The sequence below is a fragment of the Theropithecus gelada genome, chromosome 2 (genome assembly GCF_003255815.1).
Source record: "Theropithecus gelada isolate Dixy chromosome 2, Tgel_1.0, whole genome shotgun sequence".
NCBI lineage: Eukaryota > Metazoa > Chordata > Mammalia > Primates > Cercopithecidae > Theropithecus > Theropithecus gelada.
Genome location: NC_037669.1, coordinates 105,266,922 through 105,290,980, shown reverse-complemented (window position 1 = coordinate 105,290,980; position 24,059 = coordinate 105,266,922). Strand labels below are relative to the sequence as shown.

The following is a 24,059-nucleotide window of genomic DNA, read 5'->3' as shown; positions in this document are numbered from 1 at the left end:
TTTAAACATAGTCCAGAGAACTTGATTTAATCTTATCAATGGCTACCAAAAGGGTTCAGATAATCTAGTGAGGCTGCAATATTTCTGATTTCTAGGTGTCTGTTTTAAAGACAAATCTAAGGCCCTAGAAATTCTAGGTTCCTACAGTGCAGTGAAGTGTGATTTGCATAAACAATTCTGTAACATCATTAATCAGGGGAATTTAGAATTCCTCACTTTAATCTCTCTCATGCACACCTGTTCCTGCTGGAGATAAATAAACAGAGAGCAACTGCAGCTGCATGGCGGCTTCACTGATTTAAGGAGTATCATTAAGAGCGTCTTTCAAGCTGGGAGTCTTACAGCTTCAAGGGTGTTTCCAATATATAATTCCCGTCACAGTCAATTATCATTAGAACATATTTTTAAAAATGAAATCCAGAGGTTTTTCTTAAACAAATGTTTTAAAATTATTAACAAAATCAGCCTTTTAAGCAAGTATATTTTCAAGGACAGGAGAGGATATCCTGAAAATTTGCATCATATTAACTACTATTATATGTAGGACCCAGCAAATTTGAATTAGTTTGGCTTCATTTGATGTAAAATAAGAAGGAATGAACTCATATTTTCCTCTTCCTGTTTTCTTTTCTTTTCTTTTTTTTTTTTTTTTCTTGAGACGGAGTCTTTTTCTGTCACCCAGGCTGGAATGTAGTGGCGAGATCTCGGCTCACTGCAACCTCCGCCTCCTGGGTTTAAGGGTTTCTCCTGCCTCAGCCTCCCGAGTAGCTGGGACTACAGGCACGCGCCCCCACTCCTGGCTAATTTTTGTATCTTTAGTAGAGACGGGGTTTCACCATGTTGGCTAGGCTGGTCTCAAACTCCTGACCCCAAGTGATCTGCCCACCTTGGCCTCCCAGTGCTGGGATTACAGGCATGAGCCACCGTGCTGGGCTGCTCTTCCCATTTTCTATTGGTCCTTAACCTTTACTGGGTCATGATACTTTTTTTTTTTTTGAGATGGAGTCTCACTCTGTTGCCCAGGCTGGGGTACAGCTGCGCAATCTCAGCTCGCTGCAACCTCTGCCTCCTGAGTTCAAGCAATTATCCTGCCTCAGCCTCCCAAGTAGCTGGGACTACAGGCACGTGCCACCACACCCGGCTAATTTTGTGTATTTTTAGTAGAGATGGGGTTTCACCGTATTAGCCAGGATGGTCTCGATCTCCTGACCTCATGATCTGCCCGCCTCGGACTCCCAAAATGTTGGGATTACAGATGTGAGCCACTGTGTCCGGCCGGGTCATGATACTTTTTAGAATATGATATGGTACCTCTTCCAAGAAATGTGCTCAGATACATATACACAAACTTTATCATAACATTTCAGGGGTTATTGACTGATAAAATCTATTCATAGACGCTCTAATTTCAAAACCTCAATCTAGAGGCTAGTGTAGGGTGAAAATAAGTTGCAAGAACTCAAAATTAATTCCAGGATTGAAGAAAAAGTTAGTGGGTTTTTTTTTAACATTAATTTGAAAACAAGTAACTTTGGAGACAAAATTACTACTTTCAGGAATCATTTTCATTGATGTCTTTAATTTCACAAACCAAATTATATAAAATTAAGTAGTATATATTTCAAACGTAATAATTGTGCTCTGTACAATTCAAGGCACACTTGGATTTTTTGTTGGTTTTTTGTTTGCTCTTTAACAACGGAAAACTTATACTCTATTCATTCAAGATTTTTCCATCAGAACTTTCATTTTGTTTGGGTTCACAGGTGAAAATATTGTGAAAGTTCATTTCTACCACAATGAAAGATAACATCTTCAGCCCCATTTATTTACTAACAACTTTATTGAGATACAATTCACATACCATATAATTCACCCACTTAAAATATATAACTCAATGGTTTTTAATATATTGTTATGTGACCATTACCACAATAAGTTTAGACCATTTTCATGAACCATAGAGAAATCCTGTACCTATTAGATGTACTCCCCATTCATCATCCCTAATTCTAGCTTTAGGCAACCACTAATGTACAGGAAGTATTTTTTATAGAGACAGGGTTTTGCTATGTTGCCCAGGCTGGTCTCAAATTTCTGACCTCAAGCAATCCTCCTGCCTCAGCCTCCCAAAGTGCTGGGATTACAGGTGTGAGCCACTGTGCCTGGTCTTTTATTTCTTTTTATGACTGAATAATAGTCCATTGTATGGATATACCAGATTTATCTAATCATTAGTTAATAGACATTTGGGTTGTATCCAACTTTTGGCCATTATGAATAATTCTGCTATAAATATTTGTGTACAAGTTTTTGTATTGACCAGCCCCTTAATTTTTGACTACACAACGCAAAAAGTAAAAAGAGAAGAACTCTTATAACAAAATTATACAAAATATGTTTTGCAACAATTTTAGATTTTTCAAGATTCAACCATTTCCATATGTAACATCACAGAGGCCTGTCATGACAGGGAAACTGGCGTCATTACTCTATCATAGAATTGGGAAATTCTAGAAGGTTAGATGTTCTCTAAGACCCTTCTTACACTAAGTTAACGACTTACTCCTTTCTATTATTTCTTCATAAACAGAAGAGGAAAGACCAGAAGAGGAAAGGCTTGCCATACTAATCTGAGTTCCCTGTGCTGGTTTGAAGTACTCAGTTCCCTTACCAATTTCCAACCGTGTTTTTCCTATGACTTCAATGTTTGTTGAGTGTATGTATGATTCATAAGATTTCTGATCAATACTATGTGTGTGACATTGAAAGGAGTCAAAATCAATGTATGACTTAGCTGCATTTATCATTTATTAATTGATGACACATTTATCCAATAATCAAAACATTTGAGAATCTCAACTTATGCCTGAGCCTCTTTCATCAGCGATTATGATATTACATTCACACAAGTTCATGCATTGAATTTATCTGATAAGGACAGATTCAGAGGCATAGGAAGCACATTCCTAAATATTTGACCATTAGAGTCGTCACACAGAAGACTCTACTGATTATTTCTTTTGCTTTGTATTTTAGAACAATCTTACTTTGGATTTTTTATTTAATTTCACTGAAATTCAGTGAGCATTACCTGATGCTAGCATGTGAGGCATAATCTGGAAGGCTGAATCACAAGTTACTGCTAGGGGAGCCTGCCAAGCTTTGCCATTCTTTCAGGGGAGGGTTTCCCTGAGAAGCCAGTTTTTTTAGATAGTCACTGGGCTCCAGTTGGGGAATATCAGGGTTCTGCCTGTAATATTTCTGCAACTTCTCTAGAACTGTGGGCAACCCAACTGTGGAAGCATAGAACATGGGCCCGCCCTTGTGCCTTGGCCATCCATATCCATGTAAATAGACAACATCAATGTGCTCTGGGCTAGTAGCTATCCCTTCTCCCAAGATACGGAATGCTTCATTGATAAGTGAATATAAGCAGCGCTCAAGGATCTCATCCTGGCTAATGGTACGTGGTTCAATGTGATAGGTTTCTCTATACTGTGATAGGAATTTGGAAAGCCAGGGATCGGGTTTGTGAATCCTACCCAATGGCTTGTCATATTGATACCAACCCTTACCTGTCTTCTGGCCAAATCGTCCTAATTCACAGAGCATATCAGGAATTGGGCAGTATCTCCTATTGCCCCTTTTTCGGGCAGGAGTTCCTGGAGGCAATGTAGGTCCAGTAAGACCTTGCCCCTTTCTAGATTTCCAGCCCACATCCAACCCAGCAAGATCGGACACTCTAAAAGGTCCCATTTTAAAACCAAACTCTTCCAGCACCTGATCTACCTCCTCTGGTTTGCTGCCTTCTTCTAACAAGAAATATGTCTGATTGTAATAAGGATTCAACATTCGATTCCCCACAAATCCAAAACAGTTGCCTACAACGACTCCAATCTTTTTAATCTTTTTTGATAAGTTCATAACAGTGGCAATGGTAGTGGGGGAAGAGTATCGGCTGGGAATAACCTCTAACAACTTCATGACATGAGCTGGCGAAAAGAAGTGGGTGCCAATGACCAAGTGAGGACGATCAGTGGAAGAAGCAATCTCATCAACATCCAGGGCTGAAGTATTAGTGCACAAAAATGCTTCTGGTTTGCACACGGCTGAGAGTTCAGCAAAGACCTGCTTCTTCAGGCTCATTTCCTCAAATACTGCTTCAATGACTAAATCCACACCACCAAGCTCCTTCATAGATGAAGTTAACTTGGGTTTTGGTCCTGACCAAGGGTGGCCACTCTGTTGCATTTTGGAGGCTTCTTTTTCCAAGACAGAGGTTATTATCTTGTTTGCAGTTGCTAGCTGGTTTTTGTCTGAATCTACAGCAATCACAGGAATTCTGGCCCTTGCAAAAGAAATGACAATGCCTCGGCCCATTGTTCCCAAGCCTGCAGATAAAAATTAAAGGAGAAAAAGAATGATTCAGTGGTATTGGGAACTGAGAAATTATTCACTGGATGGAAGGCTTATGTGACAATGTGGCATTTAAAGAGATTGATTCAAGAAACACAAATGGATTGAGTACTAATTAAGACTCTGCACTCTGTTAAGTGTTTCAGAGGATATAAAAATTAGTTGGATTCATACACACAAATAGAAGCTATACAAACTAATAAATGGGTCCAACAGGGTTGTAGGTATACAATTGATATACAAAAATCAAGCATATTTCTATATATTAGCAATCAACAACCTTAATATAAAATTAAAAGAAACAATTCTACTTACAATAGCACCAAAAAGAATAATACACAGGAAGAAATTTAACAAAGAATAGGAGGATCTGTACACTAAAAACTATAAAACATTGTTAATAGAAATTAAATAAGACCAAATAAATGGAAAAACACTAAATGTTTATGTATCAGACAACTTAATATTGTTAAGGTGGCAATATTACCCAAATTGATGTGAAGAACCAACACAATTCCTATAAAAACCCCAGCTGGTTTTTTGCAGGATCAATAAGCTGATCCTAAAATTCACACAGAAATGCAAGAAATCCAGAAGAGCCAAAACAATACTGTAAAAGAACAAAGCTGGAGGATTCACTCTTCCCAACTTCAAACTGTATGACAAAACTATTCAAGGTTGGGTGAGGTGTAATGCCTGTAATCCCAGCACTTCGGGAGGCCAAGGTGAGAGGATCACTTGCAACCAGGAGTTTGAGACCAGCCCAGGCAACATAGTGAGACTCCAACTCCATAAAAAATTAAAAATTAGCCAGGAGGCCAGGTGCAGTGGCTCATCCCTGTAATCCCAGCACTTTGGGAGGCTGAGGCGGGCGGATTACCTGAGGTCAGGATTTCGAGACCAGCCTGACTAACATGGAGAAACCCCATCTCTACTAAAAATACAAAATCAGCTGGGCATGGTGGTGCATGCCTGTAATCCCCACTACTCAGGAGGCTGAGGCAGGACAATCACTTGAACCCAGGAGGCAGAGGTTGCAGTGAGCCGAGATCGCACCATTGCACTCCAGCCTGGGCAACAAGAGCAAAACTCCATCTCAACAACAACAACAACAAAAATTAGCCAGGCATGATGGTGCGTGCCTACAGTTACAGCTATTTGGGAAGCTGAAGCAGGAGGATATCTTGAGCCCAGGAGTTTGAGGATTGCAGTGAGCTATGATCACACTACTGCACTCCAGCCTATGTGACAGAGTGAGACCCTGTCTCAAAAAAAAAAAAAAAAAAAAAGCCTACAGTATATAAGACAGTGTGATCATAGCAAAAGGATAGACATATAGATCAGCAGAATACAACTTACAGCCAAAAGTAAACCCATACTGTTATGGCCAATTAATTTTTAATAAGAGCGCCAAGAACATTCAATGGAGAAAGTATAGTCTTTTCAACAAGTGATGCTGGGACAACTGGATATCCACATGCAAAAGAATGAAGTTGGACCCTTACCTCACACCATATACAAAACTAACTCAAAATGGATCACAGGCCTAAATGTAAGAGCTAAAACTATAAAATTCTTAGAGGCAGATCTTAGGAGTAAGTCTGATGGATGGATACATCTTTGTGATCTTGAATTAGGCAATGGTTTCTAAGATATGACACCCAAAGCACAAGCAACACATAGGCAATAATCACATGAAAAAATGTTCAACATCAATAGTCATTAAGAGAATGCAAATCAAAACCACAGTGAGATAATGCTTCAAACCCACTAGGATTGCAGTAATGAAAAAGACAGACAATAACAAATTTTGGTGAGGATCTGGGGAAATTAGAACACTGATACATTGCTGGCAAATTTTTTAAATGGTACAGTTGCTGTGAAAAAGAGTTTAGCAGTTACTCAAAATGTTAAACATGGAGTTACTATATGATCCAGCAGTTCCACTGACATCTAAATCTCCAAGAGAACTGAAAATATATGTCCACATAAAGCTTGTACATGAATGTTCATTAGCAGCATTATTCAAAATAGCCAAATGCAGCCATAAAAAAGAATAAAATCACACATTTGCAACAACACAGATGCAGCTGGAGGCCATTATCCTAAGCAAATTAACAGAGAAACAGAAAACCAAATACTGCATGCTCTCACTTATAAGTGTGAGCTAAACACTGGGTACACATGACCCCAAAGATGGGAACAATAAACACTGGGAATTTCAAAAGGGGGAGTGAGGGAAGACAGAAGGGTTGAAAACCTACCTATCGGGTACTATGTCCACTACTTGAGTGAACATTAGAAGCCCAAACCTTGGCATCATGCAATATATACACCCATGTAAGAAACCTGTACATGTACCCCCTGAATCTAAAATAAAAGTAAAAAAAAAAATTTCAGAAACCCTGAGCTAAGGCTGGATCCAGAAAATTGTGTCTATTACATGTACACAGAATGTATACACATCTTTCTTATCTCCTCCCCAAAAGAAATAGATCAATGGCTATCAGTACTTATTAATTAAACTGGGGGTCATTATAAGTTCAACAGAATCAACTGTCTTCCACAGAAATGGAATCTTTCAAAATCTGAGATACAATGAGACATTTTAAAATGAAATCTATTAATTTAGTATAGCTCTCCTGCTTTGTGATTTTCCTGTATCAATGTCACTTGGCATTTTTTTAAGCTTTAAAATATTTTCCTGTAATTTTTGCATTTATTTTTTTATTTTTATTTTTTTTTTTTTTGAGACGGAGTCTCGCTCTGTCGCCCAGGCTGGAGTGCAGTGGCCGGATCTCAACTCACTGCAAGCTCCGCCTCCCGGGTTTACGCCATTTTCCTGCCTCAGCCTCCCGAGTAGCTGGAACTACAGGTGCCCGCCACCTCGCCCGGCTAGTTTTTTGTATTTTTAGTAGAGACGGGGTTTCACCATGTTAGCCAGGATGGTCTCGATCTCCTGACCTTGTGATCCGCCCGTCTCGGCCTCCCAAAGTGCTGGGATTACAGGCTTGAGCCACCGTGCCCGGCCTAATTTTTGCATTTATACAATAAAAATAAATTTCATCTTCTCACATTAAAAAATTAGCCAAAAAATAAAAGCAATTTGAATGTCCATCAACTGGTGAATGGATACACAAAATGGAGAATATTATTCAGCCATAAAAAGGAATAAAATACGAGGCAGGCAGATCACCTGAGGTCAGGATTTCAAGACCAGCCTGACCAACATGGTGAACCCCATCTCTACTAAAAATACAAAAATTAGCTGGACATGGTGGTGCACACCTGTAATCCCAGCTTCTTGGAAGGCTGAGGCAGGAGAATCGCTTGAACCTGGGAGGCGGAGGTTGCAGTGAGCTGAGATCACACCATTGCACTCCAGCCTGGGCAACAAGAGCAAAATTCTGTCTCAAAAAAAAAAAACAAAAGAATAAAATAATGATACATGCTATAACATGAATGAATCTTGAAAGCGTTATGCTAAGTTAAAGAAGCCGGGGCCGAGCGCGGTGGCTCATGCCTGCAATCCCAGCACTTTAGGAGGCCAAGGCACAAGGATCATTTGAGCTCAGGAGTTCAAGACCAGCCTGGCCAACATGGCAAAACCCTGTCTCTACCAGAAATGCAACAAATTAGCCAGGTGTGGTGGCATATGCCTATTATCCCAGCTCCTCAGGAGGCTGAGGTGGGAGGATTGCTTGGGCTCAGGAGGCAGTGGTTGCAGTGAGTTGAGATTGTGCCACTGCACTCCAGCCTGGGTGACAGAGTGAGACCCCATCTTGGGGGGGAAAAAAAAAAAGCCAGACACAAAAGGCTACACATTGTACATATTGTATGGTTCCATGTATATGAAATGTCCAGAATAGGCAAATCCATAGAGACAGAAAGTAGATTCATGGTTGCCAAGGGCTGGAGGGAAGGGTGATGGAGAGTGACTATTGATGGGTAGAGGATTTCTTTGGGGAGTGATGAGAATGTTCTAAAATTGATGTGACAATGGTTGCATAAACTCTATTAATATCTAACAACCATTGAATTGTATTCTTTTCTGGTGATACTCTTACTATGCATTTTCTTATTTTTAAAAATTGTGGCAAAATACACATACGATTTACCATCATAACCATTTTTAAGTGCACAGTTCAGTGGCATTGAATACATTCACAATGTGTACAACCATCATCAGAACTCTTCAAATTGCAAAGCTGAAACTCTGTACCTATTAAATGATAACTCCCTATTTTCCCTCTCCCCAGCCCTGGCCAACCATTCTATTTTCTGTATCTGTGAATCTGACTACTCCAGGTACCTCATATAAGTGGAATTATGCAGTATTTGATCTTTTATGCTTGACTTATTTCACTTAGCAGTATGTCCTCATGGTTCACCCATGCTGTAACATGTGTCACAATTTTCTTCCTTTTTAAGGCTGGATAATATTCCATTGTATGCATATACCAAATTTTATTTACCCATTCATCCTTCAGTGGACACTTGGGTTGCTTGTACTGTTGGGCTATTGTGAATGATGCTGTTATGAACATGAGTGTATAAATATCTATTTGAGTCCCTGCTTTCAATTCTTTTTTTGTTTGTTTGTTTCAGATGGAGCCTCTCTCTGTCACCCAGGCTGGAGTGCAGTGGTGTGATCTCAGATCACGGCAACCTCCACCTCCTGGATTCAAGCAATTCTCCTGTCTCAGCCTTCCAAGTAGCAGGGATTACAGGTATGCACCACCACATCCAGCTAATTTTTGTATTCTTAGTAGAGATGGGGTTTCACCATGTTGGTCAGGCTGGTCCCGAATTCCTGACCTCAAGTGATCCACCTGCCTTGGCCTCCCAAATTGCTGGGATTAGAGGCGTGAGCCACTGTGCCCAGGCTCTGCTTTCATTTCTTTGGGGTAAACATCCAGAAGTGGAATTGCTAGATCATATGGCCCTTTTTACCTTTTAGAAGAACTGTCATGCTGTTGTCCATAACAGCTGTACCATTTTATTATTTATTTATTTATTTATTTTTTGAGATGGAGTCCTGCTCTGTCACCCAGACTGGAGTGCAGTGGTGTGATCTCAGCTCACTGCAACCTCCGCTTCCTGAGTTCAAGCGATTCTCATGCCTCAGCCTCCGAAGTAGCTGGGATTACAGGCACCTGCCACCATGCCTGGCTAATTGTTTTTTGTATTTTTACTGGAGACAGGGTTTCATCATATTGGCCAGGCTCGTCTCGAATTCCTGACTTCAGGTGATCCACCCACGTCGGCCCCACAAAGTGCTGGGATTACAGGCGTGAGCTACTGTGCCCAGTCGCAGCTGTACCATTCTACATTAAATCGCTTTAAAAGGGTGATTTTTGGCCTGGCGCAGTGGTTCATGCCTGTAATCCCACCACTTTGAGAAGCTGAGGCAGATGGATCACTTGAGGCCAGGAGTTTGAGACCAGACTGGCCAACATGGCGAAACCCCATCTCTACTAAAAATACAAAAATTAGCCGGGGATAATGGCACATGCCTATAGTCCCAGCTACTCAGGAGTCTGAGGTACAAAGAATCACTTGAAACTGGAAGGTGGAGATTGCAGTGAGCTGAGATTGTGCCACTGCACTCCAGCCTGGGCAACACAGCAAGAACCTGTCTTCAAAAAAAAATTAAAATAAATAAATACCTACATAAATAAAAGGGTGAATTTTATACATGAGTTACATTTCAATTAAACTGTTATTTAAAAAAAAAAAAAAAACATGAGGAGCATCAACCTTCAGGGAGTTTCTGATCTAGCAGTGGAAAGAGGAGTTCACAAATATCTATTCCATATGGTAAAGTAAATGATGTGAAAAGTTCAAATTTCTTTGATTCAAAGGGAAAAAACTATATTCAGTTGGATGAATCAAGAAAAGCTTCAAGGCAAAGACATTTGAAATGGACCTTAAAGGCAGATTAGACTGTAATAGGTAAAATTCAGGACGTTGAACCATCCAGGTCGAGGAAGGGAGAAACATAGGGAGAAATATTTTAAGCAAAGGCAAGAAAAAAATGGAAAATGAAGAAAAATTATTTGATGAAAAATATGTTATTGTTTGTTTCCAACACTAATTCATTTTCCTCCTGGCACACAGAAGACTGTACTTTCTAGATTCCTGGCATCCTGTTAGGGCCTGTAACTGTGATCAATGAAATATTATGGTGGTGATTGGGGGCAATGTGGGTTCTCAGACTGGCTCCTAAAATCTCCCACAAGATCCTCCATAGATACGCGGATGTAGAGAATGCAGAGAATGACTCCAAGGCCTTGAAGAAGGCCTAAAGTAGGTGATGGGGTAAACTGTGGCCTATAGGTCAAACCCTGCCCACTGCTGATTTTTACACTGCCTGCAGACAAAAACACGTTTTTACATTTTTAAATAAAAAACTTAAAAAGCACCGTTTTGTGACACATGAAAAATTTTTTCACATTCAAAATTCAGTGTCCATAAATAATATTTTATTGGAATACCAGGCTAATTTGTTTCCACATTGTCTATGGCTGGGTTTTTGTTTTGTTTTGTATTTTGTTTTAGAGATAGGGTCTTGCTCTGTTGCCCAGGATGGAGTACAGTGGTGGCATCATGGCTTACTGTAGCCTCTATGTCCTGGGTTCAAGTGATCTTCCTGCCTCGACCTCCCTAGTGGCTGCAACTGAGGCCTGTGCCACCACGCCCGGCTCTATGGCTGTTTTAGTGCACAATGGTAGACTTGGGTAGTTGCAACAGAGACTGTATGGCCCACAAAGCTTAAAATATTTACCATCTGGAACTTTACAGAAAAATCTTGCTGACCCTTATCATGGAGAATGGCAGAGCCACTAGTGGGAAAAAACCCTGGTCCTAGAATGACCTTATGGAATAAGCATTAAATAAATACTTATTGTGTTAAGCTACTGAGATCGCTGGGTTACCTGTTACAGCAGGAGATGATCTGTTGCCTAACCAGTCCACTGTGGATAAAAAAGCTTTGTGAAAGCCACTTATATATTACTCCTCTATACTTTGTATTTACTAGCATGGAGGATTGGTTTTGAAGATAGGATGTATCAGTCATCAGAAATCACTGATTTAGTCTATCCAGAACATATTTATTTAATTTCCAAGTGTATTAAATTACTCAATACTATATAATAAATATATTAAATTATTAAGGACACAGTTTTCCAAATTTATTAACCCCCTGCACTTCTCCTAAGAACAAGCAGGCTGAATAACTCTCACTTGTATAGCAACTTGTATCCTAAACTTTAGCTTTGATAAACTTTTTCTACATTAAAAGATAGAATGTGGGGTTCAAAACTCTGCTAGTTTTGAACCTAGCTCCTAGCTATTAGTTTCAAGCTTCATATAGTTCTCTAATTTTGCCTCACAGATGCATATAGACAGGGACAAGGAGTCCTGCTCCCCTGCCAAATTACTGCATTTGACTGCCATGGAATTGAATTTGATCAGGAACCTCTTCTACTCAGAGAAGTAAATACCAAATAAGGATGTTTTAAATGCTAGTTTTGCAGTTTCTTATCAACTACATTCCCCTGTCCTGACAGGCCTGGGAGCCCACGTGTGGTGTGAGAACGTGAACTTGCAGGGTTACCAATTGGAACTGCATCTCCTGCGGGGCTGAGAAGCCTGGGCCTGGGCTCATGGAAACAACAAACAACTGGGATCATCAGGGTGAGGATTTTGTGGGGAGCACAATGGAAGGGCAATCAATCACAGAGTTTGGAGACTTTGGCCTGAGAGTGGCTGAAATGATAACTCCTAAAATTAAAGCTGAATAAGAAGAAAATAAAGATAAGGGGAGCTGATCAAGTAATGGATGTAGTTGAAATAACCCATTAAGAAAGATATAAGGAAAGATATGAGGTATTGGTGAAGTGTGGGGTTTCAGATTTTAGAAGTGGAGAAATATTCAGGGTAATGACAAGACCTGTAGAGAAGCAATGAGTGTGGAATGTGGAAGTGAGGTGAGGCGAATGTCCCTGAGTCTAAGGAGGCAGAAAACTCAGATGCTACAAGCAGGGAATGATTGTCCATAGAGACAATGAGGACAACCAGGATGGCAGCAGGGTTTGGGCCAAAGTGGGTAGCTGTGAGCCAGGAACTAAAGTTTTCAGCAAATGGAGGGGGAGCCATGACAGTAATGAAAAGGGATAGAATGACAAGACCACAGGGCAGGACCACAAAGGACAGTGTCCCATAAAGTGCAATGGTCTGAGAAGTGACCCAGAGGCCCATGGAGTGTGGGAGAAGTGGCAGCATTCCCTGGAGAGGGCAGCAGATGCAGGTCCTCAGGGTAAGCCGGGTTTCAGTCAGGAAGCAGAGGAGGGTCATGGAGTCTTTCAGAGGACACGAGGGAGCAGTAGAAAGCTGCATCACGAAGATGAAATGCAGGGTAGTGTGGCAATACACACGAAGAGGGCAGAAACATCCAGATCCTCTTACTTTATTTCTATCTATGTGTCTTTAATATATTTAGTACGCCCTTTCCAATATTTTTCAAAACAATGTGGATATCGTTTTAAAAAAATACTTCAAACTTTTAAACATTATATGCCAGAAACAAACCTGAAGGCTTTTTAAAGAAAGGCTCACAACAAAATTGGGAAATTCTCCCAAACAATGGTTGACAAACACAATACTGATGCACTTACCAGCTTGCTATTATTTGCATTAATTATTCTTGGCTTAAAGGAATTGAAGGGAGAAGAAAGAGGTAAGTGCACAACAACTAGAAATAAATATTGGCATTGCTGAAATATTTAATAGTACAAAAAGAGGAACAATCATAGTTCTTTGTCACTCTACTTACCCATCTTCTTAAAAAAATCACAAGTGAGGCTGGACACAAAGGCTCATGCCTGTAATTCCAGCACTTTGGAAGGCCAAGGTGGGCGGATCACCTGAGGTTGGGGGTTCAAGACCAGCCTGGACAACATGGTGAAACCCTGTCTCTACCAAAAATACAAAAATCAGCCAGGCTTGGTGGCACGGCACTTGTAATTCCAGCTACCCGGGAGGCTGAAGCACGAGAATTGCTGGCACCTGGGAGGTGGAGGTTGCAGTGAGCTGAGATTGTGCCACTGCACTCCAGCCTGGGTGACAGAACGAAACTCCATTTAAAAAAAAAAAAAAAAAAAAAATCACAGATGAACCAAGGATAGACCTCAACAGAGTCAGAGCTGAAAAGAACACAATGTATTTATATTAAAGACAGATTCTTTGATACCAAAGATGAATTGAGACAACAAGCAGACTGAGAAAATGTGGAGTGAGATCTCTGCCTCCAAGTTGGGTTGGTGCTAGAGCAGGGGTCCCCAACCTCTGGCTGTGGACCGGTACCGGTCCGTGATCTGTGAGCAGGAGGTGAGCAGCAGGCCAGGGAGCATTTCAGCCTTGACCTCCGCTTCCTGTCAGATCAGTGATGGTATTAGATTCTCACAGGAGTGCGACCCCTATTGTGAACTGCGCATGCGAGGGATCTGGGTTGCACATGGGAGGGATCTGGGTTGCGCACGCGAGGGATCTAGGTTGCGCATGCGAGGCATCCAGGCTGCGGCTCCTTCTGAGAACTTAATGCCTGATGATCTGAGGTGGAACAGTTTCATCCCAAAACCATGACCCCCGAGTCCGTGGAAAAATTGTATTCCGTGAAACTGGTCCCTGGTGCCAAAAAGGTTGGAGACCACTGTGCTAAAGAGCTGGGCAAGGGTTAAGAAAGTTGATGCTTTTACACTAAAAGGCAAATATCATATGTTCTCACTCATATGTGGGAGCTTAAAATGTAGATCTCATAATGATACAGAGTAGATTGCTGGTTGCCAAAAGCCAGGAAGGGGAGGGGGGGAAGGGAGATGAAGGGGGAAAAAAAGGATATAAATGTATTTATTACCACTGAACTGTATACTTACAAATCGTAAAGATGGTTTAAAAAAAAAGAAAAAAGAAAGAAAAATCAGAATAAGGGCTATAGACTAAATAATAGTTTTTTATATTAATTGCCATGTTTTTAAAGATAAATTATACTGTGGTCATGTAAGAGAATATTTAGTTTTAGGAAATACACATAAGTCTTTAACTTATTCTTAGAGTTCAGAAAAGAGAGAGGGAAATAAAACAAATATAGTAAAATGTTAACATTTGGAGGATCTGGATTAAAAGTATGTGATAATTTTTTGTACTATTGTAACTTTCTTGCATGTCTTTAATTATGATTAAAAAAACTTAAATGTAAGAAAAAAAGGAAAGGAAGAAAGTTGATGCCTTTAGTAAACTATGGACCCTCTCCCTAGAAGATTGTACCTGAGCTGGTGCAAAGAATGTTTCACTTGCCATCTCAAGGGATTTAAAAATCTACCAAAGACCATTCTTGAGCTAAGACTAAGAGCAAGTGAAGCTTAGGAAGGTGGCCCAGAGAAGCCAATCAGGCAGCTAGCTTCTGAGGAAAGAAGATATTTTGTTTGGGAAAATTCCAGAGGGAAAAAAGTAGGGAAGTCATGGTTTCAGGGTTTAGATGGATTTGAGGATAGTGGTTTTGAACGGGAGAAGTGAATGGCTCAGGGGCCGGAAAGACAGAGACTTCATGACAAATACCTAGCTATGAGAGCGACAAGCCACACCTTGAAATGTGGTACAAATCATCATCAGGAAATCCAGGAATGAGAGATTCATACAGGGAAGAGGTAGCACAGAATAAAAAATGCCAGGCCAGGAATGGTGGCTCACACCTGTAATCTCAGAACTCTGGGACACTGAGGCAGGTGGATCACTTAAGGCCAGGAGTTCGAGACCAGCCTGACCAACATGGCGAAGCCCTGTCTCTAGTAAAAATACAAAAATTAGCTGGGCATGGTGGCAGTAGTCACAGCTACTCAGGAGGCTGAGGAAAGACAATCACTTGAACCCGGGAGGTGGAGGTTGCAGTGAGCCGAGATCACGCCACTGCACTCCTGCCTGGGTGACAGAGCAAGACTCTGTCTCAAAGAAAAAAAGAATAAAACATTCCTAGTCTGAGTCAGACCTAGGGTCCGACTTTCACCTTACTCGTGTTTAGCTCACTGTTGAGAAGGCTGGCGTCTCTAGGCCTCTTAGGTTAAAGAAGAGAGCTCATGTGGCGGTGTGAGAATTAGCTTAGCTAACACAAGTAATGTGTCTTATGTGAAACCTAGCATCTGGTGGCCCTAAGCAAATGGTAGCACATTACATGAGCGGATTTGGAGGAGTCCGTTCATTACCCCATGCTCTTACCAACAACACCAACTGAGGAGACGGGCTGTGCTGATGCTGTTTTCCACGATGCTCCGGAGGGAGTTGACCACTTATTTGCTTTCCTTTCAGCAAAGAAAGCATATTGCAGGGCTCTAGCCTGCCCTGATTGAAAAAGATACAGAAACAGCTCCTCCTCCTTCTTGATGCCCACTTCATAGGGATACTGCACAGCAGCCTGGACTGCACGGACACAAGCCTCCTGAGCAAGACACCCAGGGTGCTGCTTCTGCATCTTCAAGAGGACCTCACTAAAAATGGTGTCCATGTTGGGCAAGCTCTGAATTGGCTTGTTGCAGAGTCTACGGGATTCTAGTGGTTGATCTGAAAGGAATAAGAATGATCAGAGCTTTGGAAATGGTACTTGTACAAAGGAAATATGAAAATATAATAATAACATTAACCTATTCAAATTCAAAGCACAAACTAAAGGCTATTCATTAAGATATTTCATGTACACTAAACCTATGTACACTAACATCTCTGATATTTTTACAACATAGTCTTATAAGATAGAATTTAGTAGATTCAAAGCAATTTTAGATTACCTAGTTTAGGCATAAAAGTTGTATTTTCTTTTTAATCTAAGACCAAGACCATTTTATAATAGATTAATTATTAATTTAATTAATCAATCAATTTAATCAATAGATTAAATATTAATTATAATATATTAAATATTAATCTGTCCAAGGAAAACAGTTCTGAGTTAATATTTTATTTATTAATTTTTAAAAATAATTTCAGCTTTTATTTTAGATTGAGGGCATACATATGCAGGTTTTTTACATGGGTATATCACACAATGCTGAGGCTTGGGATATGAATACTCCCGTCACCCCAGTAGTGAGCATACTACCCAAAAGTTGGTTTTTCAACCTTTGCTGCCCTCCCTCCCTTCCCTGTAGTAGAGTCCCTAGTGTCTATTGTTGAGTGAATATTTTAGATTCAAAATAGCCTTAACTCCATTCCTAATAGTAACAAAAACCAGAAAAGGAGACAGTGTGATATTGATGCAAGGATAGGCATACATATCAATGGAAGAGAATTGAGAGTTCACAAATGAATTCTTACAATTATAGCCAATGCTTTTCAATACAGGTGCCCAAACAATTCAATGGAAGAAAGGAGAGTCTCTCTTTTTTTTTTAATTCACATTCAGAATGTTTATCTTAAAACAAAGAATCGGAGGAACATTAATAGTAGAAAATCCATATGGAAATATTCACAATCTGCTCATTGAGAAATGGGAAAACAACTTCCCTGCCTTACTGCCAACCTGCTGTTTGAGGAGCCAGAAGTTGACGTGAAGTTGGAAGGTCACCTTTTCCAGCTAAACCCCACTGAATAGCTGTGTGCATTTTTATTCAAAGGCTCCACGACCAGAGGGAGCAGAACTGAGAACCAAAATACTGTTATTGGCAAGGGTTTGGCTCAAGGGTCTGAGATGTGTAAGCACCAAGAAGGGATAGGGAGATTGAGCAACATATGAAAAGGGGGGCTGTAGGAACAAGCACAGAGAAAGTAAGTCAACAATAAACTACTTCCACCCAGAGCAAAGTGACTGTGCATATACATCCACACTCTCAAGTGTGGGCTACACTGCACGCTGACTCATACTATCTCAAACGTGGTTTATTAGAAAGATTCTAGTCCCCTAAGGGCACTCAGCATAGGAGCACAGTGACATGGTAACAGACATACATAAGTATACTGTTACCCTAAAGCAACAACACACTTTAGATCATAATCGTTCAGAAAAAAATCCTAGAAAGGAGCGTCTTTCAACAAATGGTGGTGGGATAATTGGATATCCACACGCCAAAAACAATCAAACAAAAAAACAAAACTTAGGTCCTTACCTAGCACCATATATAAAAAGCAACTGAAAATGGATCACAAATCTAAATTGAAGAACTAATACTATAAAAATTCCTAGAAGAAAATACAAAAAATTTTTCAGGACCTTGGGGTTAGGCAAAGTATTCTTAGATATAACACCAAAAGTGTGACATATAAAAGAAACAAGAAATCAGACTTCATAAAAATTGAAGACTTTTGTTCTTCAAAGGATATCAATCAGAAAATGAAATGACAGCTGGGTGCTGTGGCTCACGCCTGTAATCCTAGCACTTTGGGAGGCCAAGGTGGGTGGATTGCCTGAGCTCAGGAGTTCGAGACCAGCCTGGGCGACACGGTGAAACACCATCTCTACTAAAACACAAAAAATTAGCCGGACATGGTGACGTGCGCCTGTAATCCCAGCTACTCGGGAGCCTGAAGCAGGAGAATTGCTAGAATCTGGTGGGACGGAGGCTGTAGTGAGCTAAGATCACACCATTGCACTCCAGCCTGGGTGACAGAGTGAGACTCTGTCTCTAAAAAAAAAGAAGAAAAAAAAAAAAGAAAGAAATGATAAGCCATAAACTAGGAGAAAATATTTGTGTGGTAGTCAGAATAACACCCCCACAAATGTTCATGTCTTAATTCCCAGAATCTGTGAATGTATTACCTCACATGGTAAAGGGATGTATCGGTGAGATTAAGATTAAAGACCTTGGCTGGGCGCAGTAGCCCACGCCTGTAATTCCAGTACTCTGGGAGGCCGAGAGCTCAGGAGGTCGAGACCAACCTGGGCAATGTGGTGAAACTCTGTCTCTACCAAAAATACAAAAAATTAGCTGGGCACGGTGGCACACCCCTGTGGTCCCAGCTACTCTGGGGGCTGAAATGGGAGAATTGTTTGAGCCTGACAGGTGGCAGTGAGTGAGCCAAGGTTGTGCCACTGCACTGCAGTCTGGGTGACAGAGTGAGACCCCATCTCAAAAAAAAAAAAAAAAAAATCAAACCTTGAGATGGGGAATATTACCCTGTATTATCTGAGTGAGTGCCATCTAATCATATGAGTCATTAAAAGCAGAGAATCTTTCCTGACTGTGGTGAGGGGGATTCAACAAGGAAGAAGGGTTAGAGAAATGCAACATGCAAAGGACTTGACCTGTTAGCACTGATGTAGCTTTGAATATGAGGAAAGGAGAGCAAGAACTAAAGAATGCAGTATTCTCTAGAAGCTGGGATTGACCTTTGGTTTACAAGATCGCAAGTTTGCAAGCAAGAACATGGGGACGCTGATCCTACAGTGCAAAGTGCTGAGTTCTGCCGACAACCCAAATGAGCAGGAAACAGTTTCTCCCCTAGAGCCTCCAGAAAAGAGTGCACCAGCAGACACCTGGATTTTAGCCCAGGGAGACCTCTAGAATACTTCTAGGCTACAGAACTGGAAGAAAATAATTTCAGATGATTTAAACTGCTAAGCTTGTGGTAATTTGTTATCACTGCGATAGAAAATACAATTGGCACATCGAATATCAAATAAAGAACTTGTTTCCAGAATATGTAATGAACTCTTATGACTCAATAATTAGGTAAACAATGTAATTTCTTTTTTTTTTTTGAGACGGAGTCTCTCTCTGTCGCCCAGGCTGGAGTGCAGTGGCCGGATCTCAGCTCACTGCAAGCTCCGCCTCCTGGGTTTACGCCATTCTCCTGCCTCAGCCTCCCGAGTAGCTGGGACTACAGGCGCTCGCCATCTCGCCCGGCTAGTTTTTTGTATTTTTTTTAGTAGAGACGGGGTTTCACCGTGTTAGCCAGGATGGTCTCGATCTCCTGACCTCGTGATCCGCCCGTCTCGGCCTCCCAAAGTGCTGGGATTACAGGCTTGAGCCACCGCGCCCGGCCATACAATGTAATTTCTTAAATGGGCAAAAACTTGAGCAGATATTTCATCAAGGAGCATATGTGAATGGTTAATATGCACACGAAAAGATGCTCGACATCATTAGTCATTAAGGAAATGCAAATTAAAACCACAACAAATGTGGTAGACAGCCTCTAAATAATGGGCTGTCATTTCTAGACTAGGTTACAAAAAGACTCTGGCTTCAGTCTTGCTCATACTTTCTTGCCCTCTCAAATTGGTCACTCTGATGGAAGCCAGCTGCCCTGTTGTGAGCCACCCTATGGCGAAGCCCACATGGCAAAGAACTGAGGGAGGCTTTTAGCCCACAGTCAGTGAGGAACTGAGGCCCTCAGTACAACAGCCCATACGGAACTGGATCCTACCGCTTGAGTGAGTTTGAAAGCAGATTCTCCCCCTGACTCTCAATCAGCCCGAGATGACGACAGCCACAGCCAACACCTTGATTGTAGCTTCGTTTGAAATCTGAAAGCCAGAAGACCTAGGACACTTGGATTCTGGACCCACAGAAATTGTGGAATAAATGTTTGATTTTAAGCCACTAAGTTTTGAGGTCATTTGTTATGCAGTTAGACTTACTAGAATGACTATAATAAAAAGACATCACTACTGAATGTTGGTGATGATGTAGAGAAACTGGAAGCCTCATACATTGCTTCTGAGAGTATAAAACAGCACATCGCTTTGGAAAACAGTTCAGTTGTTTCTTAAAAAGATAAACATAAACTTATTGTTCAACCCAGCAATTTCACTCCCTGGAATCTACACAAGAGAAATGAAAGCAGATGCCATAAAGAAAACCTGTCTACAAATATTCATGGCAGCATTATTTATAACAGCAAAATCCGGAAACAATTCAAACATCCATCAACTACTGAATGAATAAAGAAAATGTGACAGAGCCATCCAATAGAATATTATTCAGCAATAAAAAGGATCAAACTGTTGACACATGCTACAATACAGATACAGATGAGCCTCAGAAACATCATGCTAACCAAAAGAAGCCAGATGCAAAACATTACACATGGTATGATGCCATTTAGATCCAATGTCCAAAAAATGCAAATCTATAGAGACAGAAAGATCAGTGGTTGCCTAGGGCTGGGAATGTGAGTAGAAGTTAGTGGTAATGGGCATGAAGAAACTTTTTGTGGGAGTGGACAAGTCTTAAAATTGATTTATGGGGATAGCCGCACAATCTATGAGGCAAATCATGCCTCATTAAAGCTGTTAAAGTATATCTAAAAATGAATTTATCAAGAAAGGTACAAGACCTTTCAGAAGATAATGATACCATTTTATTGAAGAACATAAAATAAGACCTTAATAAAAACAGAAAAGCCCCATGCTCCTGGATATAAATATTTAATACCATAAAAATATAAATATTTTCCATATGTATTATAAATGAAATTTTAATAAGAATCCTTATGGTACTGTTAAAAAAAATAACTTTACGGAATGATTCTAAAGTTTTCATAAAATAATAAATTCATAACAACTTATAGTTACCAAAACTTCAGCTATACCAGAAGTTGTTTTCTATAATGTACTGGCATCTCTTAAAAAATAAAACCATTTTATCAAAAATGTACATCTTAGTTATTTAGACAGAAAGCCTATCAGGGCTTATACCAGAGCAATTTCACCATAAAAAGACATATGAACATGAGCCCATCTGGCATTGAGCCCATCTGGCATTGGGTGTGTTAGGCGTGTTCAAGGGAACGTAAGGTTTGGATGTAATAATGTGCACATGGTAATACAAATATATTGTATAATCTCAACCTCCTTTTTTAATCAAAGAGACAGGAATATTTTCTTAATGCTTGATTAGTAAGTAGTATTGGAAAGAATGAGTTTCTAAATTAATGATTTCCCATACGGTGTTAAAGAATAGGATTCAGGAATGGAAAGAAGACAGTGGTTAAAGGCATGTGGTCCCTCTCATCCTACTACTTTGAAAAAACATGAACTGTATCCAATAGGCCCACCAATTACTTGTTGGATTACCCAAAGAGTTGCCCAATCCTCAATTTATGGGAAAGCAAACTCAGCAGAGAAGAATGGGGAACTCCCCCAGGGTCTACAGATGATTTAATTTGCCGGTGACCTAAAAGGAAGGCAAGAACGGACGATGGGGAGAGGAAGGAGAGAACAAGAGCATGGAGGTGCAAGTGGAAGGCAGCCTGGGCGGCTGGTGCAATCTATGCCACGTAACAGGGCATAGACAGCGTTGGGATATCTTAGAACTGGATCTCTGTCTTGTGATACTACCTCTGTTCCCAGCATTCCTGGGGGTGCTTCTCAACATCATAGCACACATCAGATTTATTTGAAGAGTTTAAGAAGTTCAGATGCCCACATCATACCTCAAAATTAACTGTTGAATTTTTTAAGCGTAGTCATGCCCAGGCCTCACCATCGATTCAGTTAAGAATCTTTGCCGGGCGCGGTGGCTCACGCCTGTAATCCCAGCACTTTGGGAGGCCGAGGCGGGTGGATCACAAGGTCAGGAGTTCAAGACCAGCTCAACCAAGATAGTGAAACCCCGTCTCTATTAAAAATACAAAAATTGGCCAGGCACAGTGGCAGGTGCCTGTAGTCTCAGCTACTCGGCAGGAGAATCGCTTGAATCTAGGCGGCAGAGGTTGCAGTGAGCCGAGATCATGCCACTGCATTCCAGCCTGGGTGGCACAGTGAGACTCTGTCTCAAAAAAAAAAAAAAAAGAGAGAGAGAAAAGAAAAGAAAAGAATATTTAAAGGTGGGGCATAGTAAGACTATTCTTGAAAAGTCCAGAAGTTGATTTTAAGGTATAGTCTCTGGGAGCTCCAAGAGCAGAGAGTGTTGTCCACCACTGAATCAGGGACAGCTGCAGTTCCTGGCAATTTCGTTTTAGGCCAGAGATTGAGAAGAAAAGAAGGGGGAAAAAAGAGAGGAGAGAACAAAACTGAAATGAAAAGAAAGCCTGCTTAATGGTGTGCAGTAATTATTTCTGATCAGCATAATCCTATTATCCCGGGGACACTGAAAACCTTGCAGACTGCATATGGGCATTTTGGGAGCTATCCAAGGCACTTGTCTAGACCAGCCCTAGGGCCAAACTAAGCATATCCACTGGAAAATTTTGGATCCGGGCATAATTATAGATGGGTTTTCCCTGCTCAACTTCCTATCTCTTTTTTGCTGCAGCTATAACTAAGGAGGCTGTTATCTTACAACTTCGGTTATAAGATATTCAGAATTTCCCCTTTGGGTCTGTAAGCACAGCTGTTTTCAAAGTGTATTTCTTGTATACTTGGTAGTTTTCAAGTCACTCAGCAGTACCTACACAGTAAGAGAGGCAAGTATCAGCATGTTAGCATCAGCCTTAGCTGCCCAGGGAAATGGGGAGGAAAGGAACTAATCAGTGATTCAAATACACTATTAATTGAATTCTTTCCTTGACCCACTCATATTTTGTCTTAGTTCTATGAGGTATTCTACGACATTTTTGATAAAAAAGATAAGTGAGTCATGTTTCTGAAGGAAGAAAAGGAGGTGATTATTTTCCCTTCTTCTGCTGTAATGGCAAGAAAAGATTTTTTCTGCCTAGGCTAAAGAGAGACTCAACAAGGGGTTCACAGAAATCGTGAACACAGACATAAAGGAATCTGTCTCTCTCTCTCTCTCTCTCTAACCCTGATAAACAGAAAGCTGTGTCCATCATAAAAGCTTTGCAAAGGACAGACAGAATAACTGTACCCTAACAGGCTTCAAGAAGGTGACCCACAGAACTTGTCTAGCAAGTAAAAAGGAAGCTCAATTTAGACATGTGCGTAGGCCTCCTATGTAAGACAGGTCACTCTGCTCTTTTGAAACATGTTCATATAAATGTTCACAGAGAGCAAAAATAAATTACAAAGTGAAGAAGATAAAATGAAGAGAAAGACAAATAAAACCACTAAGGTTTTTTAAAAGCCACAACTCCAAAAGGACAAATAGACCAAGGTCTTTAGGCAGAATTAGAATTGTTAAAAGTGGCTAACACAGCCCAGCACAGCCACAGGAACAGGACCAGGGTTCATTACAGAGACAAAAACGGAGCATTAGGTTCCAGAGCTGAGACTCCCAGTTAGATAATTCCCTGTGTCGATTCCAGCTGGGGAAGGTTGAGAAAGAGAGAGCCTGTAGTCTCTTGGTTTTTGAATAACAGCACACACATTCAGTGTCATGCCAGAAACATGCACATGAGAATAGTTCTTAGTTCAGAAACAGGCAGGCTGCTAGCCACAGGCATGTGCAAATATATAGCATTTTACAGATCCTCCCCTCCCTGGTTTAGTCAAAGCAATCTGGTTTGGCCAAGTAATTCTGCATTGCACTACTGAATGCATTGCACTGCAGTAGTCTGGGAGGCTTCATAGAATACGAACATTAAAATGCATAAAGCCAATGAACTTCCACACTCAACTCACCAGGATACAGTGTTAAGTTTGTAGAGGAATGTGCAGCTAAGTCCCAAATTGCGTTTTAGGTATGTTAACCTTGTACACTCCCTTCCCACCTACAATTGGTTCCAAAAGTGCTGATTGGGACACTGACCAC

General features: G+C 40.7%; 1 protein-coding gene across 2 annotated transcripts in view; it reads right to left on the bottom strand.

Annotated features, from left to right (window-relative positions):
- Window positions 1-1,543: 1,543 nt before the first annotated feature.
- Window positions 1,544-24,059, bottom strand: part of EHHADH (enoyl-CoA hydratase and 3-hydroxyacyl CoA dehydrogenase) — an 84,089-nt gene continuing 61,573 nt past the window's right edge. For both annotated transcript variants that reach the window (XM_025377741.1, XM_025377740.1), the window contains exons 6-7: window positions 15,694-16,035; window positions 1,544-4,394 (exon numbers count right to left, since the gene is read on the bottom strand). In XM_025377741.1, the coding sequence (XP_025233526.1) occupies window positions 3,133-4,394; window positions 15,694-16,035 (1,604 nt within the window). In that variant the 3' untranslated portion in view covers window positions 1,544-3,132. The remainder of the gene's footprint in view (window positions 4,395-15,693; window positions 16,036-24,059) is intronic.